We start from the raw sequence: 27,220 nt of genomic DNA, 5'->3' as shown, positions 1-27,220 counted from the left end.
ACAATTTCTGTGAAACACTGAGCCCATCTTTCCAGCTCTTTAAGTTCTTATGATTTTAAAAAAGTTTTATCTACATGTATGTGTGTGAGTCTGTGTGGATGTCTGCAATGTATGTGCAGGTGCAGAAGAGGCCAATGAATCCCGTAAGCTGGGTCATGTACATTTGTTAGGTGCCTGACCTGGCTGCTGGAAGCCCAACTCCAGTCCTCTAAATGTAAGTCCTGAGCCATCCTTTCAGCACTCCCACCGCCAACTAAGTTCTTTGCATTCAACCCTGTCAGCCGCCGACAAGTCAGTTACCTAGCATGAAGTACGACATCGATGACATGTATCCCTGTTGTCTCAGACTAACAAAGATGTCTCCCTACAGCTCTGTTCTCACACTCACATTAAATAAACAAAACAAAACAATCAACAGCTTCGGATTTCAGGCCGCAGAAAGTTGCATTTATTTCACCTGCTTCCCACATCCCTATTTTTCCCTTTATTGTTCTTCTTCTTTAGTTCTTCAAGAAACTTCATGGCTCAGGATAACCTAGAATTCTCTGTGTAGCCCATACTGACAACCTGCTTAAGTGTCTCATGTTGTGGGATCACAGACAGGCCTACACCATTACACGGGACTCATGTCTCTGAAGACCGCCTCAGGCTTCATTTGCACAGGCATATAAAACATCTTCACTTATATTTTCAATAGTTACTGAATATCTACCACATACATACATCAAATCCTTTATTTCCATTTAGTTTATCAAGCATTATAAATAATAATGATAAAAAATTTTGTGTTCTCAGGAATGTCTTGCATATAGTATGAGCTATAATGTGTATTAATATTCAATAAATCCTTTTCTGCAGGACACTTTTCAAAATAAAAACAGACAGGCCCTTTTCATACAGTGGCTCTGAGAAAATGACATGACGTTGAGTTCAAGTCAGCCTGTTAGAAGCAAAATTGTGATTCTGAGACATATCTACGTTCCAAGATGTAAAGGGGAAAATTAATCATGGTAGTAAGGCTTGCAGAATATATTTGTACAGAACACAGCAGAAACTACAAGGCTGTATAAGCAGTATGTTTCTTATTTCCCTGACTTTAATCTCAATGCATACAGCTCAGAAAACCATTTTTGCAGGGCTCTGTGAATACTAGGCAAGCACTCTATCAACTAAGCTAAATCCTAGACAGAAACTACTTGTGTCTTATGTTAAACTTTATCATTTTAAACCACAAATTAGAATCTACTTTTCACTCAACTAGAAAATGTACCCAAATAGAAATTGAGAAAGTTATAAATTTTATACTTGTTTTAGAAATTTCTCATTGGAGTAAATATTATTATCTCAGATATAAAGAATTACTGAGATTAAACTTAAAATACATATTTTTCCCACCTAAATAAGCACCTAAGCAATGCTATGCTTTGCCCCAAATATTAGACTCTAAAAGCCACCACTTTAAAAAAAAAAAAAAAGGAATTGGGAATCACAAACATTAAATTAAATAAGATTTTACAAAGTAACTCTGTATTACCAGCGTAGGGTTAGATAGCATATTTTGTGACGCTTTTAAAATGTGTTTACAGAGGCTTTCCAAAGGGTAGGTCAAACCTCTAGAGAACATTTGAAGTCAAGTGCGTGCATATGTAGAAGGCTTAGGAAGGTTAGTAGTTAAATACAGATGCATAAAACATTATTTGAAATACTTCAAAGAGTTATGAAAAGAAATAATGCAGGCTAAAATAAAAACAAAAGAAAAACCTTTGAGCTCCAAAAAGAGTGAAGCTGGTCCCGAAGTGCTGGCTTGACTGTCTGAAAGTTTATAAAAATAAAACCCACGGATTGAGCAGCTTCTTGTGTAATAAAAATACAAATATTACCCTAACTTTATTAATAAAATATGTAAATTCCTTGTAATATTTTCTGAAGAAATAAAAATTTTACCTTCAAGCTTGGTGTTTGGGTCTGGTCAACTGTAAATCTCATTAGGATATTAAATTGAAGATCATTTGGAAAAGATTCTCTGAAAAAAAAAAGAATTAAAAAAAAAAATCACCCAAAGTTAAAAAATAAAATAAAATAAAGCAACCAACCCCCTCACAATTAAGTTGACAGTTATGCATTTTAATAAATTCCATAGAAAAAGAGTATAATTAATACCCAAATACCATGATACCCACAAAGCATGTATGAATTGAGAGCTGAAATGGCACAGTATATGAAGCACAATATAAGGATAAAGACATTTGAACTTAGAATTAAGAAACGGTATTAGATAAGTATATCTTGCATGTACATCAGTGTACATCTGATGTGTTGAGTACATCGTAAACATGTACTCAATAAAAGTTCAAACTTCAAGGGCTGGAGAAGGGGCCCAGTGGTGAAAGGCCCACAGACTGCTCCTCAGAGCAGAACTGAGTTTGGTTCCTAGCCCCGACATGGACAGCTCAAACCACCTCTAACTCCACAGGATCCAATTCCCTCTCCTGGCCTCTTCAGGAACAGCTCACACACACATATATACAAAATAGAAACAAACAAACAAACAAACAAGAAACAACCTACAAAAATAAGTTCAATATTTTCAGACATGTTTCTTCCCCTTCAGATATGAATTCCAGTTGATTGCGGTGCACACATTTAATCTCAATACTCAGGAGGCAGAGGCAGGGAGATCTCTGTGAATTTAAGGGCAGTGTGGTCTCCATAGTGAGTTCTAGGACAGCCAGAGCTACATCATAGTGAGAAATTTGTTCCCCCAAACACCACCAACAAAAATCTGAATTCCAGGTTGGGAAGTGGTGGCACATGCCTTTAATCTCATCACTCTGGAGGCAGAGGCAGGGGGATCTGAGTTCAAGGCCAGCCTGGTCTACAGAGTGAGTTCCAGAACAGTTAGGGCCACACAGAGAAACCCTGTCTCAAAACAAAAATAAAACAAAAAAGCCAAACAAACAAACAAACAAACCAAAAGCAACAACAACAACAAAATCTGAATTCCAGACTCATTTCAACTTAATATATGGGTATAAGAAATAAGTCCCTTCAGCGAAATAAGCTCAAGGAGGTAAAAACCTACCACTGGTGTAAAGCCTTCATTCAGAAAGGAGACTCCAGATACTTAACAGAAATATACTTACAGATACTTAGAGAAAATATTCTCTAAGATTTAGGAATTGTTTTTAATTTCACAAACGATCAACCTAACCTTCAGTTCTACGTATACATATATTTACAGTTGTTTTATCCAAAAGGTCAAGATACAATTGTATATTAAAGTTTTCTCTTCAGCTGGGCGATGGTGGCACACAGCTTTAGTCCCACTATTTGGGAGGCAGAGGCAAATGGATCTCTGTGAATTTGAAGCTAGCCTGGTCTACACAGAATTCAGAACAGGGCTACATAAAGAAGCCCTGTTTCAAAACAAACAAAACCCAACCAAAACAAAGCAAAAAACCAAACCAACCAACCAAACACCTTTTTTTTTCATTCACATTTACTTACTTGTGTGTGTCTGGGCATGTGTGTGCTGTGGTGCACTTGTGGGAGTTGGTTCTCTCCCTTTTGGTTGTGAGGAAACTACCTTGGGTTGAAAGGCTTGACAGGCAAATGCCTTTTGAGATAAGCTTTTATTTTATTTCCCAAGCTTGCCTCAATCGAATGGCCTCAGACAATCCTCCTGCCTCAGTACCCCAGCAGAAGGAACTACAGTTGCATGCCACTGTGCCTAGCTCAAGTTACATCTTTTTGCTTTGTCCTGTTTCTTTTTTGAAAGAGGGCCTCTCTTTGTAACCTAAGCTGGCCTTGAACTCCTGATCCTTCTGTCTTCTACATGCTGGACCATAGGTGAGTGGCGCCACACCTGCCCCCACATAAATGTTTAAACACCCATGTTTATCACGTTTTTATTTTTGGGACTAGGTCTTTCTACATAGCTATGTAGCTCTAACTGTCCTGGAACACACTATATAAACCAAGATGGCCTCAAACTCACAGAGATCTCTTTCCCATTTTCTCTCAAGTACTGGGATTAAAGACCTGTACCACCAGGCTCAGATTCTAACTATATCATTACTGTTGTTTTGAGACAGTCTCCTATAGCCATGGCCTTCAACTCACTACATAGCAGAGGATGACCTTCAACCCTTGATCCACAGCCTCTTTCTCCCCAGTGCTGGGACCACCACGCCAGTTTATATTTTACTTAAGACAAGCTAACAGCTTCAAGTATTCAGAACAGTATTAATAAAACTTCAACACAGAGATTAAATAATCGTGGTTATCATCAGGTAAACTTGAAATACATACAGAAAATATTACCTTGTAACATCAAGGGCTTTTTGAACTTTTGCCTGAACAGAACCAAGCAAATCAGCACCCATTTTTTTCAGCAGCTGTGTCAGCAGTACAAACAACCAATCTTGAAGATCATCTTTGTGGACTTGTATGAAATCTACTAGAGTCTCCAAAAACATGCTGAACACCTGTAGTTGATAAAGGGGAGAAGTGGGAAGAAGAAAGAAGAAATATTGATCTCTATGCTCAATTCAAAACAGAAATAGATGGGAAAAAAGGAATCTGAGGCACAGCGATTGGCAGCCAAGCGGAAAAAACTCTCTTGCTTTTCACTGGACTCTGTGGTACAAGAGTGCACCCGCACTGTCACCAACTTCTGCAGAAGTCTGACAATTAGCTATTCCATGCAGCATCACTTGGTAAAGAAACTGCCCAAAATGGCTGGCACACCAAATGCTGGTTAAACTGAGTCACTTCCTAAGAATTGAAGAAGCTGCTATGCGTATTTTTGAGGATACACAGCTTTTTTAAAACTGGTACTGAGTGCATTAGGAAATAATTGTACTTTTGGTCATCATAAAGTAGAAATGTATCTATAATAGTGTGCTGACTAGAAAATCCTCAGGTCTCTCAAAATGACAAATTTCATTAACTTTTTGGTATGAGATTCATTTTGAGATTTATTATTTATTAAAACTGCCCCAAAAGTAATTTTAAATAGTATGAAGTAACAAAATTACCTACATAATAAAATTGAGAATAAAAGTATGTATTTAAAATTTAGATAATCTTCTTAAATGTTCTTGTGCTGGTAGGTTTTATTTTGTAATTGGTTGAGACAGGGTTTCTCTGCGTAGTCCTGGAACTCACTCTGCAGACCAGGCTGGCCTCAAACTCAGAGATCCACTTGCTTCTGCCTCCCAAGGGCTAGAGTTAAAGGTGTGTGCCAGCATACCTGGTTTATGTTGATGAGTTTTATACTTGATTCCAAGATTAAACATACTAGTTTGAAAGACTGTATAACGTGAAAAAAAATAAGGAAAAGATAAACTAATATTCATATTTGATGTCTCATTAAAATATTTTGGAAAGTACCCTTTGACAAGGCTGCTGGTGAACTGAAATCAGCCACAGAAACAGTACAGAAGCCACACTGTACAGGTAGGGCTTTATTCTATTTCTGGTGTACTAGCTCCCAACTGTTTTTTTGTGAGTTACTTTTATTCTTGTTTCAATTACTTTCTAGTCTCCAACGGTTCCAACTGCAAACTTTTCCATATGAAAACCTGTCCTGAAAATCCTTTTTGTTTATTTGCTTTCATTCTTCAAGACAGGGTTCTGTGTGTAGCCTTGGCTGTTCTGGAACTCACTCTGTAGACCAGGCTGGCCTCAAACTCACAGAGATCATTAACCTCTACTGAGATTAAAGACATGCCACCACCACCCAGAAAAAAAAAAAAAAAAAAAGAAGAAGAAGAAATTCTATTCTTAAGACACTGGAAGGCCTAAGTCAGTTTCAGCATCAATAGTCATTTGGTTTTGGCTGTGCTGTAGCCACGAATACCATATAGTTCCCCTCTCATACCCATCTCATACAACTCCCAATGTCCTACTATCCCTCATCTTCAGCCCTTATATACAGCATATGTCTTCCCATGAAGTTTATCAAGAAGCTGCTTGGGCTATTTCATATCATAGCCACTCATTTTTCCTACCTGAAACCTGTTTTCTTGTTTATTTGAGACCAGGCTCTACTACGTAGCCTTGGCTAGCCTGGAACTATACAGTCTAGGGTGGCCTTGAACTCAAAGAGATCCATCTGCCTCTCCACCCAACTGCTGGGATTTAAGGCTTGCGCCACCACCTATCTGGAACATTCATGGTACTACTTAAGCTTTTCTCAAATGTTATTATTATTTCACCCAGAATATTTATAATTATTTATATTATATTCATTTTTGAGATCTCACTATGTATTCCAAGATGACTTTGAAATCATGATGCTTTTGATTCAACTATTTAGTACTGGGGTCACAGGAAGGTACTGCTAGTCCACTCCAAGGCTCTGTCACTTGTATGGATGTTCACATGATACACATGCATATACCTGTATTTAAAGGCCATAGGTCAACCATGGGTGTCATTTTTTAAGTGCTGTTCTCTTTAATTTTGCACAGCGTCTCTGGCTTAGAGCTGGCTGGCCAGAGGACCTGCCTGCCTCTGCTTATTCAGTACTAAGATTGCAACTGTATCACCTTATTCTGCTTTTTAGAAATGTGGCTTCTGGACTGAACTCGGGTCCTTATACATGCACAGCCAGCATTTACCAACAAAGCTAACTCTCTAGCTCCAAGACAGGATCTTAGTATGTAGCCCAGGATGGCCAAGAATTCATGGCAGTCCTCCTAACTCAAGATGACTGCAATCTACATTTGTTCTTATCCTTAGATCTTAACTGTTCTTTGCTTCCAGAAGACTTCTCTGAGTGTCCCAAATAGAAATTTATTTTGGTCAGATAAAATATTAAGTAGCATAGTTAAAATGCAGACATGACTTACAGCCTGTTACTATTACTTGAAAAAAAAGTATTATATTTCATCCGTGGCACTCACTGACCATATGTGTGCATGTACCTATGCCTATACGATAACCATAGCCCTAATATATTGGAAATAATACAAAACCTCTCTCAAATGATTTTCCTACCACAGAGAATTTACTTCAGAAGTCAATCAATATCCTCTCCTTCCCTCACCTATGAGTAAAAGAGAAGTGTATGTGTTAACATAACACAAGGAATAAAAACTGTATTTCACAGGTGACGTTTAGAACTAGTGGTCCATAGCCATTGCTTACTTTTATGAAATGATATTAATAGAATATTAAAGAGTACATACGGGGTGGTAAGTTGGAGTTTTGTATTTTTTTTTAATAATCTCAAAACTTGGGAATTATTTTAAGCCTCCAATGGATCAATTTGTTATTTCAAAACTGGAATTATTCATGAAAGAATCAAATATTTGGGCTGTTACAATTGAGGCAGCCTCTTTTTATGTAAGCCTACTTTATTTTAGGTGTGCCAGCCATCCAATGTGAAACAGAAGAACATGATCAAATTAGACCAATTAGTAGATTAAAAAGCACATCTCCAGACAGAATGAAAGTCTGCGTGACTGCAAGTAGCATTTCGTGGATTGCAAAGGGTCCAGTACTGCGCGAACTCTTCAGGAGCGAACAGAGAAAACGGGTTAATTCCACAGTCATGCAGTAAAGTTAGCTTTTCAACAAACATTGAACCAACTTACTCTCTATTGAGAGTTCCAACACAGGGGACAGCATGCAAAAAGGAAAAAAGAAAAAAAGAAAAACACACAAATTAGTCGCCATCAATGCAAAGTTCCTGTATGGAAGAAAAAAAAAAAACCACTAAAGAAAATAAAAGTGACAAATGTTTTTCGAAGTTTTATGAAAAAACTAAAAATAGTTTTAAAAACAAGAGTTAAATGAACAACATAAAAGAAGAACACATGACTTCTCTGCATGTTTCATTTATTTCCTTGTTGAGGAAATTTAAAAAATAGGAAAATAGGATTTCTTCTTGCTCCCTGAAATCCTATCCATCTATCTACATATCTATCTATTTGACAAGGTCTCACTATACAGCCCTGGCTGGCCTTGAACTCACGGAGATCTGCCTGCTTTTGCCTCAGAAGGGCCAGGATTAAAGGCCTGGACTACCATGCTCAGCCTATTACAAATATTTTTTTGTTGTACAATTCACTATCCTTGAAAAATAACTTTTAGGAAAAGAGGCTACCAGATCTCTCATTTATCAACACCCATGTTAAAATTTGGTTCCAAACTATAGTATCTAAAATTCTTTTCCTCTTTCATAAGCGACATGATTTTGTGAAGTCTTGAACAACAGCTACTGTACACAAGTACAAACAAGCATTCTGATTATACTTTACATTCCATGTGTAACATGTGTTATCATCTCCTGCTCCAAAGACTCCTGAGCAGCTACCTGATCTGATCACAATGCTTGACAGAAGAACAGAGATGACATTCTGACAGCACTCAGCTGGGTCCCCGTACAACAGTAACTGGGTGGTTTCACCATCAGTCCAAGGCTCAGAGGCCCCGTTCAAACATTTAAGTTGCCGATTCATAGCACATACCCTAGTGAAGATGGTACTTTGCAAAGAGTCCTTTAGCGTCAAATGCTGAAGCCACATGATTAACTGTCAGTGCACAGTATCTCCTACATTAGGGAGTTGGGGATGAGGGCATAAAATGGGTCCACAACAGTAAAAATGAAAACTTGGGGGTCACAGAGTGGTTCACTGTGAGGACCTGAGTTCTGATCCCAGGACTCTTGTAACAAGCTAGGTGTGCTCTCACACACACCTGTAATCCCACTGCAGTGGGGGAAGGGTACAGGAGGATCTTCAGGGGCTTACTGGCCACCAGTGTAGCTGAAATATGCAAACTCCAAATTTAGGAAGAGTCTCTGCCTTAAAGGAACAAGGCATAGATAAATGAGGATACCACATACCCTCTTCTGGCATCTTTGCATGCACACAGGCATATGCACCTGCACACGCACATGCTCTCTCGCAAAACAAACAAACACACACACACACACACTCACACACATATGCCAATAACATGTGCATAAATCACACATACACTCAGCCTCTCATAAATAGAATTGGAAAAGCAGTCTCTAAAAACACTCATTTTAAAGAAATTACTTACAGCTGATATTCCAAAACTTCTATGATAAAAACCATAGAAGAGATCTAGTCTAAAAACTACATTCTAACTGAACCATCATCAAAATCTTATAAGTTGCATACTATTATAAGCTGTACAGATGAAAAAGCAAGTACTGCATACAGAATTAGAACACCACTATCCATACCTGCTTTTACTGTGTTGTAAATGATATACTTGGTGCCTTACAGTCTAAGTTCCTGTCACACATATGTCATGTTAAGATCACTTTTTCTTATACTGTATAGGTAGCTCTCTGTATTTGCAGATTCTATGATCCAAAGAGTCAATGTAATTTGGACTGAAAACATTTTGGGGAAGAAACTGCCGTTGTATTCAATACACGCACACATAGTTTTTCTTTAATCACCCTTAAACATGAAGACCTTAGCCATCTGCAGACAGCCCTGGAACCAACCCATGATAGATGCTGGGGATGATCCATGAAATAACAAGGTTAATTTACCACACTACAGACAGACATCAAGTGATCTCTACTTGTACACTGTATTAAGCATACTGTCTGAGCCCCAGGGAACATTCTGCATCCACTTCCACTACAGTAAGGACTAGGTCTTTTCCAGGCTTTCCTTTCTAGGATGTCTCACAGCATCCTAGAGCACACCTGGCATCTCGGTTGCTCACAAAATCTTTGTCTAAACATACGGGAAAAATTATCCTGGGAGCTGAAGTGAGCAATCCTGGCTGCAAGAACATGGGCTGCGGCTGACAACCCTGTTCTGGAGGTGTCCTGCTTCTGCCGGAGTCAACCAGTGAGTCAGACCAGTCAGACAAACACAAGCACAGTCCTCACCCCTCACAGCAGCTTGCCACTATCTAATGTTCACAGACAGAGCGAAACACTGAGCCAAATCTAAAAGTACATGGAACAGTTTACCGTCTGTGCCATGTCACATGCTATCTCCTATGCACCTCTGCAGGACTTTATAGAGTTTCCACCCATGGCCTCACAAAAAACTGAAACTTAGTTATAGTTCTGGACTGGCATTCAATCCAGAACGGGCAGCTACCCAGGCTTGAGGGAGAGGCACCATTTATTTATAACCCTAAGGCCGTGGTTTGTGAAAGAAAGAAAACTGTTCCAGATGACACATTTCAAGCTATAAAGAAAACTGCACTGAATAATTACAAAAGAAAAAAAAGATTTAGGCTGACAGTAAGGAGGTGTGATGGCTAATCTAGGTTGTCTCCTTGGCTACACATGGAATTAACTAAACCCAAGCGGCAGGGCACACCTGTGAGGGATTTTTTTCCTTGACTGGATTATTTGAGGTCAGAGGACCTATCCTGAGTCTAGGCCACACCTTCTGGTGACAGCCTATACAAGTGGACATGGTAGAAGGAAGCTCTTGTTTGCCTGGTTGCCCTCACTTTCACTGGTAAGTCCATCTTTCCTTCTTCTGATGAGGCTTTTCTTCACTGGCAGTGGAACATACTTCTTCAGGATCCAACACAGACCAAAGACCTGCTGAGACATTCAGCCTTGAGGACTGAACAACTACTGATTTATGGCCTTTCTGTCAGAGACAGCCATTGATAGACTAGCTGGATCACAGCATATAAGCCATTCCAATAAATCCCTTTTTAATACAGAACCATTCTATCAGCTCTGTTCCTCTAGAGAACCCTGACTAATAGAGGGATTATAAACAAAAATAACAGGCTTGGACATTTCTTAAGGGTTTTGAGATGGCTGCATACACATAATTTAGGTACAGGAGGGGAGTGTGTGTACAATTGTCAAATGATGATTGTACCTTGAATTAGCAGTGAGAATCGGGAGACATCCAGAAGCAGAATCAAAATGAGTGGTGTGTGTGTGTGTGTGTGTTTTAAACAGCAACGCAAATTCCTAAGTCGAGTAGTTTACTGGCTGGTTTTGTGTATTAACTTGACACAAGCTGCAGTCATCAGAGAGAAAGGAGGTGCAGTTGAGGAAATGCCTCCATGAGATCCAGCTGTAAGGCATTTCCTCATTTCAATTAGTGTGTGAAAACCCAGCCCACTGTGGCTGGTGGCCTGGGTTCTATAAGAAAGCAGGCTGAGCAAGCCATAAGCAATGAGCAAGCCAGTAAGCAGCACCCCTCCGTGGACTCTGCCTCCAGGGCCCGGCCCTGCTTGAGTTCCTGTCCTGACTTACTTTGGTAACGAACAGCAAAGTGGAAGTGTGGAAGTGTAAGTGAAATAAACCCTTTCCTCCCCAACTTGCTTTTTGGTCATGGTGTTTCATCATAGCAACAGAAACTTTGACTAGGACAGCAGTAAAAGAGTAGCATTTTCATACAATAGAAGCAAAAAAACGGAGGAGGAAGAATGGGAAAGACTGAAGACAGAGTCAGCCCTCTGTATCTTAGGATTCTGCATCTTTGTTTTAACCAACCACATGCTGAAAATATTTGGAAAAAAATTTGCATCTATAACCTGGCACATTTCCTCTATAATTTTTTAAATACTACAATTTAACAATCAGTTACAATGTATTTACATTAGGTATTATGTTGTGGAATTAAGCCTTTAATCCCAATATCCAAGAGGCAGAAACAGGTGGGTCTTTGTGAGTTCTGAGTTCAAAAACAGCTTGGTTTATACAGAAGATTGCAAATAAGCTAGTCCACATAGTAAAACACACACCAAATAATAAACAAATAAACAATACAAAGTATAAAGTTAAAGGAAGATTTAGGACAACATTCTATCCAACAACATCAGTAAAACAGGCAGAGATACGGTAGAAGAGTAAGAAATGGGCACAATGGGGTGAGGGATTCAGAACAAAAGAAAATACCATTTTTCTATCCTACCCACATCCCTTAAATGGAAAAAAAAAAAAGTACCTCTAAATACAGAATATATTAAAAATGAAGGTGAATAATCCAAAAAAGAGTCAAACAGCAAATTGGAATTTGTTAGAAATTTCTGAAAAGCCAGGTAGAGCAGCCCATATAACACAAGCAGCAGTTCTTAACCTGTGAGTCCCAACCCCTTGAGGGAAGGAAGGGTGAATTGACTCTTTCACAGGGCTCGCCTAAGAGCATTGGAAAACACAGTATTTCCATTAGAATTCATAACTAGCAAAATTACATTTATGAAGTAGCAACGCAATGATTTTATGGTTGGGGGGTCAGCACAACATGAGGAACTATATTAACGGGTCTCAGTATGTTGAGAACCACCAATACAGCAAGAAATGGGGTATACAAGTCTGTAGCAAACAACAGTTTCAAGGTGAGACTCCTGTCTCGGCAGGATGGAAGGTGGTAAGAGGCAGGAAACATGGTTCATGCTTGAAGGCTGAGAATATATGCAGAAGAGACAGCTGAGGAGATAAATATGGCAGGCATCTTAGAAGACAATGATACAGTTACAGTGAAGGACAGAATAAGAACCAAGAGGAGGAGGAGGAGGAGGAGGAGGAGGAGGAGGACTATGAGGCCCCACTGAGTTCTGAGAGAAAAACCATGGGCCAGATGTGGAGACAGTGGATCAGGACTGTGTAATTTCACCCTCTAGAGAGGTTTGGTACATTTTCCCTTTTGGTACTTCTAACCTTCAGTGAGTTAACCCTCAGGAGCTGAAAAATACAGGTTCCTGGAACTGGAGAGACAGTTCAGTAGTTTAAGAGCACTGACTAGAAGCTGGGCTTGGTGGCACACAACTTTAACCCCAGGCTTTGATGGAGGTGACTCTCTCTAAATTTGAGAAACAAAGAAATAAGGCCAGACACAGGGGCTACGCCTTTAGGTCCCAGTACTCAGAGAGGTAGAGGTAGGGGAGTTCGAGGCCAGCCTACTCTACAAAGTGAGTTCCAGGACAACCAGGGCTCAAAAAAACAAAACAACAACAACAAAAAACCAAAGAAAAAAGGAAGGAAGGAAGGAAGGAAGAAAGAAAGAAAAAGAAAGAAACAAACAATAAAACAACCACCACTTGGCTGCACTTCCAGAAAACCCAGGTTCGATTTCCAGAACCCACATGGTAGTTTCAGGCCTTTTGGACACAGGCTCACACATGCAGACATGTAGGATAAACATTCAAACATGTAACATAAATTATAAATGAATATTTTTAAAAGAAAATGTGCTGCAAATAAAATGAGGGATCCTAGAGATGTAATTGCTGACACTTTATTATTATATTAAAAGGAAGAGGCATATTTATTATTGTATCATGATATAATTAATGAAAAAACACAAATCAAATCTCAGCGTTTTTAACTCAGCATGTGGTTATATGTCTAATTTATTCTGAATGAATTACATTACGGGAAGAGCTAATGTAAGATCATCAAACAAAAATAAAAAATGTTCTCATGGTGGCTCGTGCCTGTAATCCCAGTACTCACGGAGGCAGAGGCAGGCAGATCTCTGAGTTCGAGATCAGCCTGGTCTAAAAGCGAGTCCAGGACAGCCAAGGATACAAAAAGAAAGTCCATCTTGAAAAACAAAAAGTTCTCATGACACTTGTTTTTACTCAGATGACTTCAAAACAAAATAAATCATCTTTAACAAACAAGTGAAGGCAGATAGGTTTTTGAGGATTCTATGTTGAGGACAGAGAGGTTAAGAACACTTGCTGCTCTCGCACAGGACCTGGGTTCAATTCCCAGTATCCATCCGAAGGCTCACACTGTGAGCATCTGTGACTCCAGCTCCAGGGGATCTGACACCTTCTTCTCAACTCAGCAACTGCTGGGCACACCCTGGGCACATGTACATCCATGCAGGCAAACACTCACGCACATGAAATAGTAAAACACACTGTTAAGAAAGGAATTCTGTTATTACAAAATCCTGAGACGAAAGCCCAGAGATGATCCTTCTGAGCATTCCTAGGTATGGAGCCAGTTCTGTACATCCTGCTCAGCTCAGTTCCCTAACCAATGTCAAACTCAGTGCCTCCCTCTGCTCCTTTAAGAAATTACTATTCATTTGTCTGGGCACAGGGTTAGGAACATGCCATGGGATACACATGGAAATCATAGGACAACTTTAGGAAGTCAATTTCCTTTTTCAATCATTTGGGTCCTAGGAATGAAATTCAGCTTGTCCAGCTTGGCAGTAAGCACCTCTAGCCACTGAGTCCTTTTGCAGGCCCACCTATTTGACCATTTAAAAGTGTTATCGTTAGCACTGCAAAGATCCTGGTGTCCATCTGAAATTGCACTACTGCTGAAAGAAGACTCAAAATAATAACCTTCAGAAATAATGTGGCAGAGTGAGGTGGCACACGCCTGTAATCCCAGCATTCTGGGAGGCAGAGGCAGGCAGGTCTCTATGAGAGAAACCTGTCTCGAAAAACAACAAACAAACAAACAAACAAAAAGAAAGAATGTGGCCTTGATAGTAGTAGCAACATTATAATTTTATCACTTTCAAAGATATTTAACAATTATATTTTTAAAGTTTAATACCCTATAGACTAAGCTGTTGTTTAATAAAAACACAGGTACATTCAGGAAACTGTTTCATTCTTTGGCTTATATTGTCAATTGAAATAACCAAAATTTTTTGTGTTTATAATGTATCGCACATTTCCATTAAGGTAAGCACTACAGAAGTCATTAGTGGTAGCAACAGTAATACAGAATGGTATGGTGCTTTAAATAAGACTGGCCCCCACAGGTTCATATATTGAATGCTTAGTCACCAGGGAGTGGAACTCTTTGAAAGGATTAGAAAGATTAGGAGGGGTGGCCTGTTGGAGGAAGTCTGTCACTGAGAGTGTGCTCAGAGATGTCAAAGACTCCAGCCAGGCTTCCCAAGGTGCAAATCTTGATGTGTATGGAGAAAATGTCCACTGCAGCTTTCTCCCCCAGATGTTTACGGTTTAAGACTGCTTCCCCAACAGAGACTGTGTCTACCAAGATCAGCTGACGCTTCCTCCTTGTTCAGCTGTGTGCAATCACCCCATCTCCCTGTTCAGCCGTATATAATAAAAGTTCTGAGCTTCCAGGGCAGCTTGTTCATCTGAGAGTCCAGCTCACCCAGCCCTAGCTTTCCTGTACATGTGTCTGTGTATCTGCTATTTTTCACTTCCTTGTCACTACCTGGGTATCAGAATCCTGATACCCAAACCATGCAAGGATGCATGGCTTCCTTGTGTCAAGGTAAGCCAATATTCCACAGTACACATGCTGATTATATATTCTTCATAAAACATATTTTTGAGACAAAGTTTCATGTAGCTCAGGCTTGCCTCAAATTCCCTATCTTGCTGGTCCTGGCCTTGAACTTGTGATCCTCCTGCCTTCATTTCCCAAGTACTAGGATTACAAGTATGTCACCAATACCAGGTCTAAATATGTTTGAATGAACACTCAAAGGTGAAAATACACAGAAAGCTTTTATGTGTTTTTCACTGTATGAAAAGTTTCTTTTATAGTTCAAACATTAAGTTTTTTGTTAATAGCAACTTTTCTACAATCTTTTCTTTCAAGATAAGAATACTTACATTAATGCTATAATTATCATGAAGAACACTGAAATGAAAAGTTGGAAATGTTTTTCAACTTAATCCAATCACATTAAAAACAGCAAAATATTCTGTTGTGTGTACACCCATGTATGTGTATGAACATGTATGTGGAGGCCAGTGGCTACTGTCAGGTGTTTTCAGGGACCATTCACCCTGTTTATTGAGACAACACCTCTCACCAGCAGGGAGCTCACCACAGAAGCTCGGGTTGTTAGCCAGTGAGCCACAGGGTTGGATGTCCCTGAACTCACTTCACCATCCAGGGCTGAGGTCACAGGAGTGCACCACCAGAGCTGACATTCTTTCCCATTTTCCTTTCTATTTTTTTAAGGGTTATTTTTCTTATTTTACTTATGTGTAGGCGTGTGCGTGTGTGCACACACGCGTGCCTGTAAGCTGAGTGAGTGCACAAAGGCATCCAAGCCATGGAGCTAGAGTTTCAGACACTGACAGTCACCTGAGTGGACACTGAGAACTGAGAACTGAGAGAAGAACTGAGTGAGAACTGAGTGAGAACTGAGTAAGAGCGGTAAGTGCTCTTACCACTCAGCTGGCTCTTTAGCCCTATATTGTATTATTGTATTTTATTTGTTTTGTGTTTTTGAGACAGGATTTCTCTGTGTACCACCGGCTGTCCTGGAACTTACTCTATAGACCAGGCTGGCCCTGCAACTCAGAGATCCACCTGTGTCTGCCTCCAGAGTGGTGGGATTAAAAATATGTGCCATCACCACCAGGCCCCACAGCTAACATTTTAAACCTCTGTTTCTAGTGATAAAAATTCAGATTCTACTGAGTGACCATCCAGCCTGCACAGCATTCTTAGTGTAAATCATAAGAACTGAGACTGTTACTGCACCCCTCAATCTTCCTTTGAGGAAGCTTGAATGAATGGATAAGAAGAACGCTTTCTAAATTATGCATGATATAAAGAAACTGAAATTATGTTTGAAAACATCACTACCATTGGCTTATACTTTTCTTCTAATATTTTACTTCTTTGATACCGCAAAGGAATAAATAATCTTAAATACTAAAACATACCTTGCCATGAGGATCCGCGAACATTCTTGTGAAAATCTCACATAATCTTTTCAGTTCAACTCGACTGCCCCCCCCAGGAAAAAAAGAGTGATTAATATCTTGCTATAGGATGAACTCATTTAAAAGTAAGCCTGCAAATAATAAAACTTACTAACAATGACAACAGAAAAGTTACACAAATCATTTTGGAGAAACCTGTGGATTTATCAGGCCAGGATCAATGTACAGTTGTGAAACACAGTAATAGTTAGGCTGCAATCCATAGTCTGTGAGGATAGCAATGAAACAAACTGTACACAGCGACTCACACAGGGATTTTATTAAATGTTCCAATGTTTTCTTCAGTTCTATCTTTTTTCCAAACTGTCCACTTAAAATGTCCATTTAAAATGACATGTTGTACCTAATACTCTTGATACTATGATTTATCTGCACTGAGTCATTGTACCTAAAAATTAATATATTAGGTAATAGAAAAATACTTTTGAGTTATGTATTTCTAATACTTGCTAAAATGTATAAGAAGAATTTATATCAAATATCAATGTTACTCTATCAAGTGAGAAAACAGACTTCTACATTTGTACCATACTAACACCTATGAATTATCTGAATCTGTTTGTTTTTTGAAACAGTGTTTCCCTTGCTGGCCTTGAAATCACTGTGTAGATCATCCTGACCTTGAATGAGCACTGGGAATCAAAGGTATGTGCCCAAGCACCTGGGTTGGGTTCTTAAGGGATCAACTACTTAGGTTTAAAATATCCCATCAATAAGGACAATGAAAGACACAAGAATGAAGCCAACTAAATGATCAAGAAAAGCACTCTCCCCCTGTATAATTGATTTCATCTTACTTAAATTCCAAAATTAGTAACACATTGACTTGTTCTCAATAAAGAGGCGTTTGTTTCTTAAATCTGTCTGTGTAGTGCATGTTCATGTATATGAGTGTGGTGGAGGCCCTTCCTTGTCAGTCCTTGCCTTCCGCCTGTTTGAGGCAAGGCCTCTCGTTTTGCTGCTGTGCACAGCAGACCAGCTGGCCTGCGCGTTTGCAGCTATTCTCCTGCTTCCACCTTCCATCTTTCCATAGGGCTTCTGGAATTACAGTGCGCTACTATGCCTAGCTCTGCATGGTTTCTGGAGATCCTGAACAAGCACTTCCCTTAGTAAGCCATCTCCCAAACCTGAAAGGTTTGTTTTAAAATGTTTCATTAACTAGAGGGAGAAAGTTACGACAGTTTGAAGTTATGATACTAGTGGCCCTAAAGGAGTATGGCTTCACGAAACCTTTAACCATAATTTCTGACACATTTCATAAAGTCAAGTCAAAAGTTGCTAGCTGCTAGAACAAGTATTTCGTGACACTTCTCACCTTAGTGTTCTCTGGTTTTTTAACAAGTTCTGCAGACCCAGGAGGCCTTCCTTCCTTTCTGACCAATTGGAACTAGCACATCTGTTGAGGACTTCCGCCACGTCTTCCGTCTGTCTCATGTAGGTAGGAATACTACCATTTCGAGAACTATAGGAGCGCTCTGAACACGCACTGGAAGCATCACTGTTGGCGTCATCATCCGAGTGCATTCCGTATGACTCATACCTTCTCCGAGCAGGTTTTTTCTGTTACATATCAAGAACTACATTAGCAGTAGTGAAGAACATGTGGAATTTCAGTGTTTACTCGCACAAAAGGACTGATTTAGATCAGTGGAAGGCATGCTGCTAACCATTGTAAAGATAAATGTCAATATTTAGTTCTCGTTCAGGAAGTGCTTTAGAAGTTAGTAGAACATGAACTATTTAACTATGAGAGTAGTACAGGAGAAGATGACTATGAGCAAGCTCAGTCATGTCAGGTGGGAGATGCTCAAAAGTACAGGCTATCTCCTTTATATGGAAAAGCAAGAACAAATCAAATGTAAATTAATAGAAACTGTACTAGTTGATAATAAGAAAATACCACCTTCTGAGAGGAGTAAAACCATGATTCTCTTACGTAAAATACTATGTTCTTTCCTGTCTATATATTTCCTCTTTTCTATTTCTCTTGCCTTTCCCCCCTTTAGTCCAACCTTTATGTCTTCAAGATAAGTAAACATTTTTAGGGAGTGAGATGCTTTTATGTCCCTAGAGTTTTCCCAACGTAATCTATATCCCATAGCTTATTCTGTATGAGAAAGCAGTTGAGATTCCTTTGATTTCTTGACCATATGGATTATAATTTATTTAACTGTCATTTAGCTCTTCATGAGATAAACAGTTCATTTGAGAATTCCCTGGAGAAACTAGAAACGAGTGCACACATGCTGGTACCTGGATTTGGCTAGGGTGGAGCTACTGCCATGAAAACACTAAGTGCAGGAACTCAAAAGTCCCAAGCATCTACAAATAGTAGATTTCTAGTTTGAAATAAAAAAAGATGTATTATCTGAACATAAATAATCAAATGGTTTTACAAAGCTGCTGTAATTACTAAATCTCTCATACTGACCTAGAGGCACTAACTCAATTTAGAACAACAATGTTTACTCAGGTGGGCTCAAGGACTAGTTCTGTTAGAGACTCCAGTACAAATGACTCATTTCATGTGTCCCTCAGGCACTATGTTCAGTCAGTAACCCCCACAGACAATCACAGTGACAGAATAACAGCTGGACAGCTAAGAATTTCATTACTTCCACTTTAATTTTTTTATAGATGACTACTATCTGTTAAGTTGATGAAGCAAAGAAAACAAGCTTTGATATCATAAGACGTCAGAAAATAGTGATGTCTATACCTTAGTCCGCATGTCTCCTAAGAGCTGAGAGCAGTCAATTTTTAAAGAGAGAAATTGAAAATAATGAAGAACATTTTGCTAAACAGCACAGTGACTTGGCATTAGTAATGCCCACAACTAGAAACCCAATTTTATAACACAGATACTGAAGAACTGCTTACTGTCAGGTTTCTATCTTTAATCTTGTCAGTGTCCTTTAGTTCAGAAACACCCAAGCTACAATAACATTTCCATCACTAGTTTCCCAAAGAAACTCAAAGTATTCTTATTATTTATAGCCCTTTTGCAATTTCTAAATTAAACTTTATTTTCCCAGGTACAAATTTAATTTAGTAGGTGAAAAATTTCCATAACTTGTTAGTTACATCTACATTATGCAAATGATGAAAGCAGAGTCCTATGACTACAATTTTGATTTATGACTCTGTGGTTAACACTTGCAATGGTGGTATACACCTTAAATCAAACACTCACGAGCAGGTAGATCTTTGTGAGTTAAAGGTTGGCCTGGTCTATATAGGGAATTCCAGGCCAGCCAGAACCACACAGTGAGGCGCCTTGTCTCAAAAGAACAAAACAAAACAAAACGAGCTGGAAAGGTGACTCGGGGATTAAGAGCACTGGCTGTTCTTCAAGAAGACCTGGGTTCAATACTAGGATCACATGGCGGCTCACAACCATCTGTAACTCCAGTTTTAGGAGCTCTGACCCCTCTCTGGCCTCTGCAGGCACCAGGCTTGAACATGGTGCAAAGACAAGTATTCAGGCAATACACAAAAAAAATTTTTTAATCAATTTTTTTGGTTAACTATTTCCACATAACTTGACACTATCATCTTCCTTGCGTTAATAGCAACTCAAGAATACCAAGCCAGTCACTAAAATTATGCAAGCAGAAGTTCAATGGCAAATCATTTAACATTAAAATGAAAAAAAAAAAAAAAAAAAAAAAAAAAGCAACCTGGAAAACATGATTTGGGAATAATAAGGACTAAACATCTGATGTATCACATCAGGAAAGGTGAGCCACACACTCAGGGTTCAGAAGAACAGAGCCTCTAACTGCATCAGTTCAAACATGTTAGCAGCTGAAGTAAAGACAGTAAACACTGTTGACTTTCTCTGTGAGTTCAAGGCCAGCAGGGTCTACATTGAGAGCTCCAGGACAGCCAAGGCTACAGAGTGAAACCCTGTCTCAAAAACAAGGCAAAGCCCTACAAAGTCAAGGTGAAGATGTCCTTGAAATGACACTTTAAGTATATAAAACATGAATGTACTGAGCTATCTGCCATATAGTCAGTACATGACAGTGCATTAAATATAATACTATTACATTAAGAAAAAATATTTTGTGCCTGACACCTAGTTAATATTACTAAATCTGGCTTAAAAGCTTGACAATTTTTTTAGTAAGGACTGCTCACTAATATACTGCTCTGCTACTATACCTCCTATATTTTGTCTTCTTTGGCTTAATCTAGAATTTCCCATCCCCTCCCCAAAACGGGGAGAGGCTCTCACACTCTGACTTTGCATAGGAACACTGATAAGAATAGGGAAATGGAGAAAAGTACCAAGGCATCAGCTACCGCCTCCTCCACGTCGGAGCCTGTGTTTAGGACTCGCATGGCGCTAACAGAGGATGACAATCGGCTTGACTGGCTGATGCCATATCCTGGACCTAATTCATCAGAAAAAGAAGAAAACAGCTTTCAGACAGTCATAAGTGTAATAGTGCAAGGGGTTCGGTGGTGGTGGTGGGGTTTCAACTCTTATTAAGGGGGAAGGAAAAAAAACCAATGGGACAAAGCATTTTAAAAGCAATATTGTATTTTCTGGGCACAATGAGGATTTGGTCAAGTAAAAGAGAAAAGGCAATCAAAATTATTGACAAATGAGAAATTTAAAGAAGAATCGCTGTTTACTTAGAACAGGAAGAAGATGGCTCTGCCAGTTCAGGCAAGGCTCTCCAAATAAATAACACAAAGTAACACAGAACTCCATCATCAGTCACAGCCAGGGGCAGACTTACGAAGTCAAACCAGCAACTCACCATAAGAAAAGCTCTAATATTTACTATCTCTCCTTCAGGAAAACTGATTTTATTCTTTAGCTAAAACAGACTGTTCAATAACCATGAAGTGACTACTTTGTGCCCAATGTTCTGACATGTATAGACAAACTAAAGATGAATTCTCACCTGCCCACCAACTGTTCTGCATACTTTGGTTTACAATTAAAACACTTCATCCACCATTTTGGTTTTTTTTTTTTTAACATACACATATAAAGATGAAGTACATAACTGAGAACATAAAACAATTTTCTATTTAAAAATGATAATTATTCCCAAAAAGAAAAACAAACAAACAAACAAACAAACAAACAAACAAAACAAAAGCCAATCCCCATCTGCCTGTTAGAAAAATGCTAAGATTGCTAAAGGGAGGAAGGATAGTTACTTAGGGGAAAAACATAACTGATTTATTCTCTAATAAATTAAATTTAAATAACACAAATTAACTTTAAAATGAATATTATGTGATGAAAACGAAAAAGGACAAAATCTGAGATGAATGCAGAGATGATAGTGAAAATGTACTCATCCTTCACCTGAGGCCCCATACACATCGGGGGCGTAGAGGGCACCAGTGGATCTGGAATGGTGTCTGGAGGCTGGAATAACAGGACCATACAAACCTCATCTATCACCACAGAAACAAGGAATACTGGCAGCACTACTGTCAGGCAAGGAGAGTTTGTTAACAGTGGTGTTACTCTTAATATTTAATGGTCAGAGTACCGCCACATATGGCAACTGAACGTTGACGAGCATTGCAAGACCAACCCTGATACAAATACAAATTATACCTAAGTGGACAGACATAGGCCTATAGGAGACAAAAAAGGCAAGTATTCAAATGGAAGGAAATGTCAAAAGTACAAGCATGAAAACAGAACAAAAACAAACACTTGCAGTTAAAAAAAAAAAAAAACCACTATGGTAACTAGTAATAATCTTATCTTCTTTACTCTGAACACCCAGTTGAGAGTTATTTCAATTTTATAGGTTTGAAGTTTTGTGCCCTTCCATTCATATGTTGAAATAATGACCCCAAGTGTTAAAAGGCAGGGGGTGTCTCTGAGAGGCAATGTGGTCACGAGAGCAAGGTGCTCATAAAGGTACTTCAGAGAGCTAAGCAGCCCCTTCTACAGGGGACACCATCACAAGAGGTGGGGGGCAGAAGGGCCCTCAGCAGACGCTGGATGGTGTATTCACCTTAGGCATCTCAGCCTCCAGGACTGTGGGGTAACCCTGGTCACCGAGAAGTACTGAGCTGTAGCGTGCTATAGCAGCGTGCACAGACCAAGACAGACCGGGATTAGAGCACGGAGGCTGATTTACGTGAAGAAGGACGCACCACTAACTGCTATAACTCGGGATCTGTGCTCTTTCGAGACCTCCGCTTTTAGAAAGTAAACAGACAACTTTCAGATTAGTAAAAAATCATTTGCTTCATTCATGTTAATGTACATTTTACTCATAATGGTCCAAAAAATATTACTTCTGCATTTGGTAATAAACTATTGAAAAATAAAAGCCATGAGCATTGAAAAAAAAAAAAGAGCATTAATGCCCAAACAAAACTTAGAAATCTGTAATGTATGCCCCTAAATATTACTCTATAACCTAAACTTCACACTTGGCATTTCAGACCTCTGTTCAGATTTTGATAGCATACAAAACTGACCCTTGTCTTACATCTAGTAATACAATGCTACATAAATGCATTTTATGTTTAATATAATACATAGCTTTTATTTTAAGATAATCTTCCTCAAATGTGTTAATGAGAGCTGATACATATTTTTTATAACAGGAATCACTTTTGCCTCTCCTATAGGATGGCCTCACACAACTCTGCATGTAGGTGTTTATAACTTGGATTCAACTTTGTGGGCTTATGTGCATGTAGCTTGAATTCAACTCTCATTTAAAAAACATATGTATAGAGATGTACATATATATATTAACAGATTACTAGAAAAAAAGACTTTTTTAAAATACCAACCATGTGGTTCTTCTCCACCTTGGCTGGTAACCTCATCAGGATGTAAGCAACCACATGGTTGGCAGCCATCTTTATTAAGGTTAAAGAGTACATGTCATGTGACTTCACTATCTTCAGATGACCACGTGGCATAAAGCAACAATTATATATAAAACTTCTTAGTCCTAATGAGCTCTCTATTTATCATTGTATCTCCTTTTAGATTGAGGCAGCAACAACAAGTCTCCAATATTAGCATAGACTTTCGTATGATGACAAAAATTTAAGGTTATATTTGCTACAACATACTGCATATATGATTCAACCCCGGTTTAGAATATACTGTATATGATAAAATTTTAACTTTATAAAGGTCTATTGAGATAACAAAAGCTAATTCAAGATGTATGTCTAACTACTTATGTCTTTGCTAACTGGTTAACATCAAATTACTAAAAAACTTAGATAAATAACACTGTATGTTTGATAAATAAGGTATATTGATAATCAAGACTTATAAATTCCTAAGATCTACTCAGATTCACAGTAATGTCTGTCGAGCTTTCTTTTTCTTTTAAGCTTTAGCTATGTATATAAATTAAGCCATAGAAAAAAAAAATGCAATGTTCTATAATAGTACACTATAAAAGGATCAATAAAGTTCTCAGTATCTCTATGAATGGTATCTATAATTAAAAGCTTTATTTTGATAACAGAAGAACTTTAATTCAAAACTGTTACTTTTAAGACTAAACATGGATGGACCATAAAGTTTGAGTCTTATAAAAGCTACTAAATTATTGTAAACTTAGGAATAATTAAGAAATACAAGTCAGTGGTCAGTCACCTTATAAATGATCATTTTTTAAATGTGTTCAGAACTATGTTGTAGTCATGTTAAGTACTAATGTTATTAATTGCAGAGATAAGCTTTATTTTGTATCCCTTATGTTTTCAAGTTATGCCTAAAACAAGTAACTAGAAGCAAGCCAAGTCTGTCTAGATATACTTAACAGAAAGATCTGCAGAACATGGCAGTGAAAATGTTTAATAAAAACGCTTTTCGTGAGAGAGAGGCGTGCCAACTCCTGGCAGCATTCCTAATTTCCTCAAAAGAAGATGGATGGGCACAGAAGAACCTCCACCTGGAGCTTGCTTTAAATGTGGCAAACTGGCTACCGGGCAAAAAACTGACCTTCACCTCAACTGCTGCCCATGGTATTATCTAAACTGTGGACAAGCAGGACACTGGGGAGTTGACTGGCCCACTCTGCCTAGACAAGGTAGGCCGCTCATCCTAAGTGCCTACCCCACGGGAAAGTCTGTCAGATCTTCTGGACCTGGCAGCTGAAGACTGGTGCTGCCCTGGGACTTCTGGGTGACTGTCCAGGTAGCCAATAGGACTCTGCCATTTTTCATACATTTGGAAACCACTTGTTCTGTACTTCCTGCTTATTCTAGTAAAATTCTTCCTTCTCAGGTCTCTGATAACGTTGAGGACTAAGCTAGTGAGAGCTTTATCAATTTAATAGCAGCAAGCAAGACTTCAGCTGCCTTCTCAGTTCTCTTCATGTGTAAAAAGTGAGGCCACGGGTCTCACTTACAAAGAGCTACTACTAGGTCTAGACACAGTTTACCTTGCTGCCATGCTTGGAAAAGAGATAAACTCACAGAACAGATTTCAATGTAACTTTTCACTAGTCCTTTTTTGAAGGACCTCACTTTAAAATTACTGCTCTCAGTCATCAACCACCATGTCCCCTGTGAATAATAAGTGAATAGAAAAAAGGTGTGAAGTTTATGTAAGGTACAGGAATATACAAGGTTAAGTTGTGAGGATCTAAAAAAAATATTTTAGGGTCTAAGAAGGTGTTTTAAGGTGTGTAAATTCAAGTTATAACTTAAATTGGATAAATGTAAGTTATAAACATCAGAAGACAAGATGGTGATAAGAAAGTGATTTAAGTTATATAAAAAGGAAAAAGAACCCAGATTCCTTTTTCTCGCTACGCTACTGTTGTATTAAGACTTCAAAAGCTCAGAACATCAACAGCATCTATGGAGTTCTGAGAAGCTATTAATCTAGTTCTAGTAGAGCACTACTACTATTTTCATAGTCACAAGCTTATGATTTTACATTTCCTTTGGTTGTCCTCTAAGTACAGACTTAAAAATGCATCTCATTGTACGAAAAATGTCTGTATAATCTATAGAATTGCAATCTTCTGGATAGAGAAAAGAGGCCCCGCTTGCATGATCTGTTTTCATACCAAAAACCAAGAGCAAGTGAGCTTTTGCCCTTCTGCTCCATGGGAGGTTTCTGTCCTCCCTGAGCTTTCCTTAAAGAGTGCTCATGCTTTTTAACCCAAAAGTGTTTCCCAAGCTTCTATTACAACACAAAAGTGTAAGCCTTTTCTGTGTGGGTCTCAGTACAGATTACAGACTGTGGCAATGCTAATGTGTCTAAAACTTACCTCTTTTTGTAAACTTAAAAAATTCCTGCAACCTTCAGGGAATCAACTTGAATCTACCTCTCAAGGGTCAAATGGACTCCAGATAAGTACTCCTGTCAATCAACACCTGCCTACTCCACTTATTTCCAAGGGTGGGATCTCTTTCCTTTTTTCAGATCCTCGGACTCCCCTCCCTCAACTACCAGGACCAGGGGCCTAAAAGTTTTTATTGTTTCTATTGAATTTCCCCTAAGATATCTGTTGACACAACCTGCCAGGTCCAGGGATTACCTCAAAATCTGTCTGACAGAGACCTTCAAAGTGGCTCTAGCCCCAGGTAGTCAGCCTCACAAAATGCTTCAACCGGGCCTGCACTTTCCTAGCCCCAGATGGTCCCACAGAGCTTGGACAACCAGTGAAACCACCAGCTCTCTCAGCACTTGACCAGCATCCCAGCTTTCTTGGGTCAACAAAGATATCATTGCCCCCAGATAGCAGGAAGCAGTCTAAAGAACACAGCACCCTCATTCCTGCCTCGTCATCACCCCTTATTTCCTCACCTTTTATACTAAACAAAAAGGAGGACTGCTGTAAATCAGTCGCCCTGCCAGCCTGCCTTTTAGCAACTCAGTGCCAGTGCTTATGACGTTACCTTCCGCCACTGCCAGGTGCAGCACTGTCACTAGGTTTTCCTAGGTGTACCCTTTAAAACTTTCCCCTGGACATCACGTCTGCCTCTCTGTCTCATGTTCTAATTCTACAGGTTTTGAATTCAATGTTTCTTTTTGTCTTCTTACAGACAAGTATGTAGGCTACACTGGTCTCATTTGTAATCTTGACTCAGCCTCCCTGGTGGAGAAATTAAATGCGATATTCTGAATTTACATCTGTGTGACATTGACTTGACTGTGTATAACAAGAATCCATTTATACAATAATTGACTTGCTCATTTAAGATAAGTTACAAAGGCCAGAGGCATTTACTCAAATGGAATTCATTCCTTTCAGGATGCTTTCCTGAAAATGACAGAGCAAAAATACAACTGATGAAGAACACTAAATTCTAGGAATATGGAGGTTTCCATAGATCTTACTTAGTAGCAAAGCAGCCTCACACTTGCTCAGACACTTACCAAGGGGCTGGAAAGAGCGGACTGGACTCGTGTCCCTGCTGCTCTCTCGACTAGCTTCCCGGCTACATCCTTGACTCACACTCGGTCGTGGAATACGACTGCTCCGGGCTGACACAAAAAAGCAGCAGCAGCATAGCAAGAGGAAACAGAAGGCAGAGTTTAAGCTTTTCACATTTTTAATTTAAT

The 27,220-nt window shown here is 39.0% G+C and overlaps 1 protein-coding gene across 9 annotated transcripts in view; it reads right to left on the bottom strand.

Moving 5' to 3' along the window:
• Clasp2 (cytoplasmic linker associated protein 2) overlaps positions 1 to 27,220 on the bottom strand; it is a 177,086-nt gene that overhangs the window by 32,287 nt on the left and 117,579 nt on the right. For 3 of the 9 annotated variants that reach the window (XM_055601779.1, XM_055601785.1, XM_055601784.1), the window contains 8 exons: positions 27,035 to 27,142; positions 22,010 to 22,072; positions 20,971 to 21,077; positions 19,397 to 19,420; positions 17,993 to 18,237; positions 16,618 to 16,681; positions 4,324 to 4,487; positions 1,945 to 2,023 (listed from right to left, as the gene is read on the bottom strand). In XM_055601779.1, the coding sequence (XP_055457754.1) occupies positions 1,945 to 2,023; positions 4,324 to 4,487; positions 16,618 to 16,681; positions 17,993 to 18,237; positions 19,397 to 19,420; positions 20,971 to 21,077; positions 22,010 to 22,072; positions 27,035 to 27,142 (854 nt within the window). The remainder of the gene's footprint in view (positions 1 to 1,944; positions 2,024 to 4,323; positions 4,488 to 16,617; positions 16,682 to 17,992; positions 18,238 to 19,396; positions 19,421 to 20,970; positions 21,078 to 22,009; positions 22,073 to 27,034; positions 27,143 to 27,220) is intronic. The other 6 variants (XM_055601781.1, XM_055601783.1, XM_055601788.1 and 3 more) reach the window with 3 other exon arrangements.

Source organism: Psammomys obesus, unplaced genomic scaffold (assembly GCF_907164565.1).
Source record: "Psammomys obesus unplaced genomic scaffold, mPsaObe1.curated_primary_1811, whole genome shotgun sequence".
Classification (NCBI taxonomy): domain Eukaryota; kingdom Metazoa; phylum Chordata; class Mammalia; order Rodentia; family Muridae; genus Psammomys; species Psammomys obesus.
The sequence above is the reverse complement of the archived record's forward strand: the minus strand, read 5'-3'. Positions and strand labels throughout refer to the sequence as shown.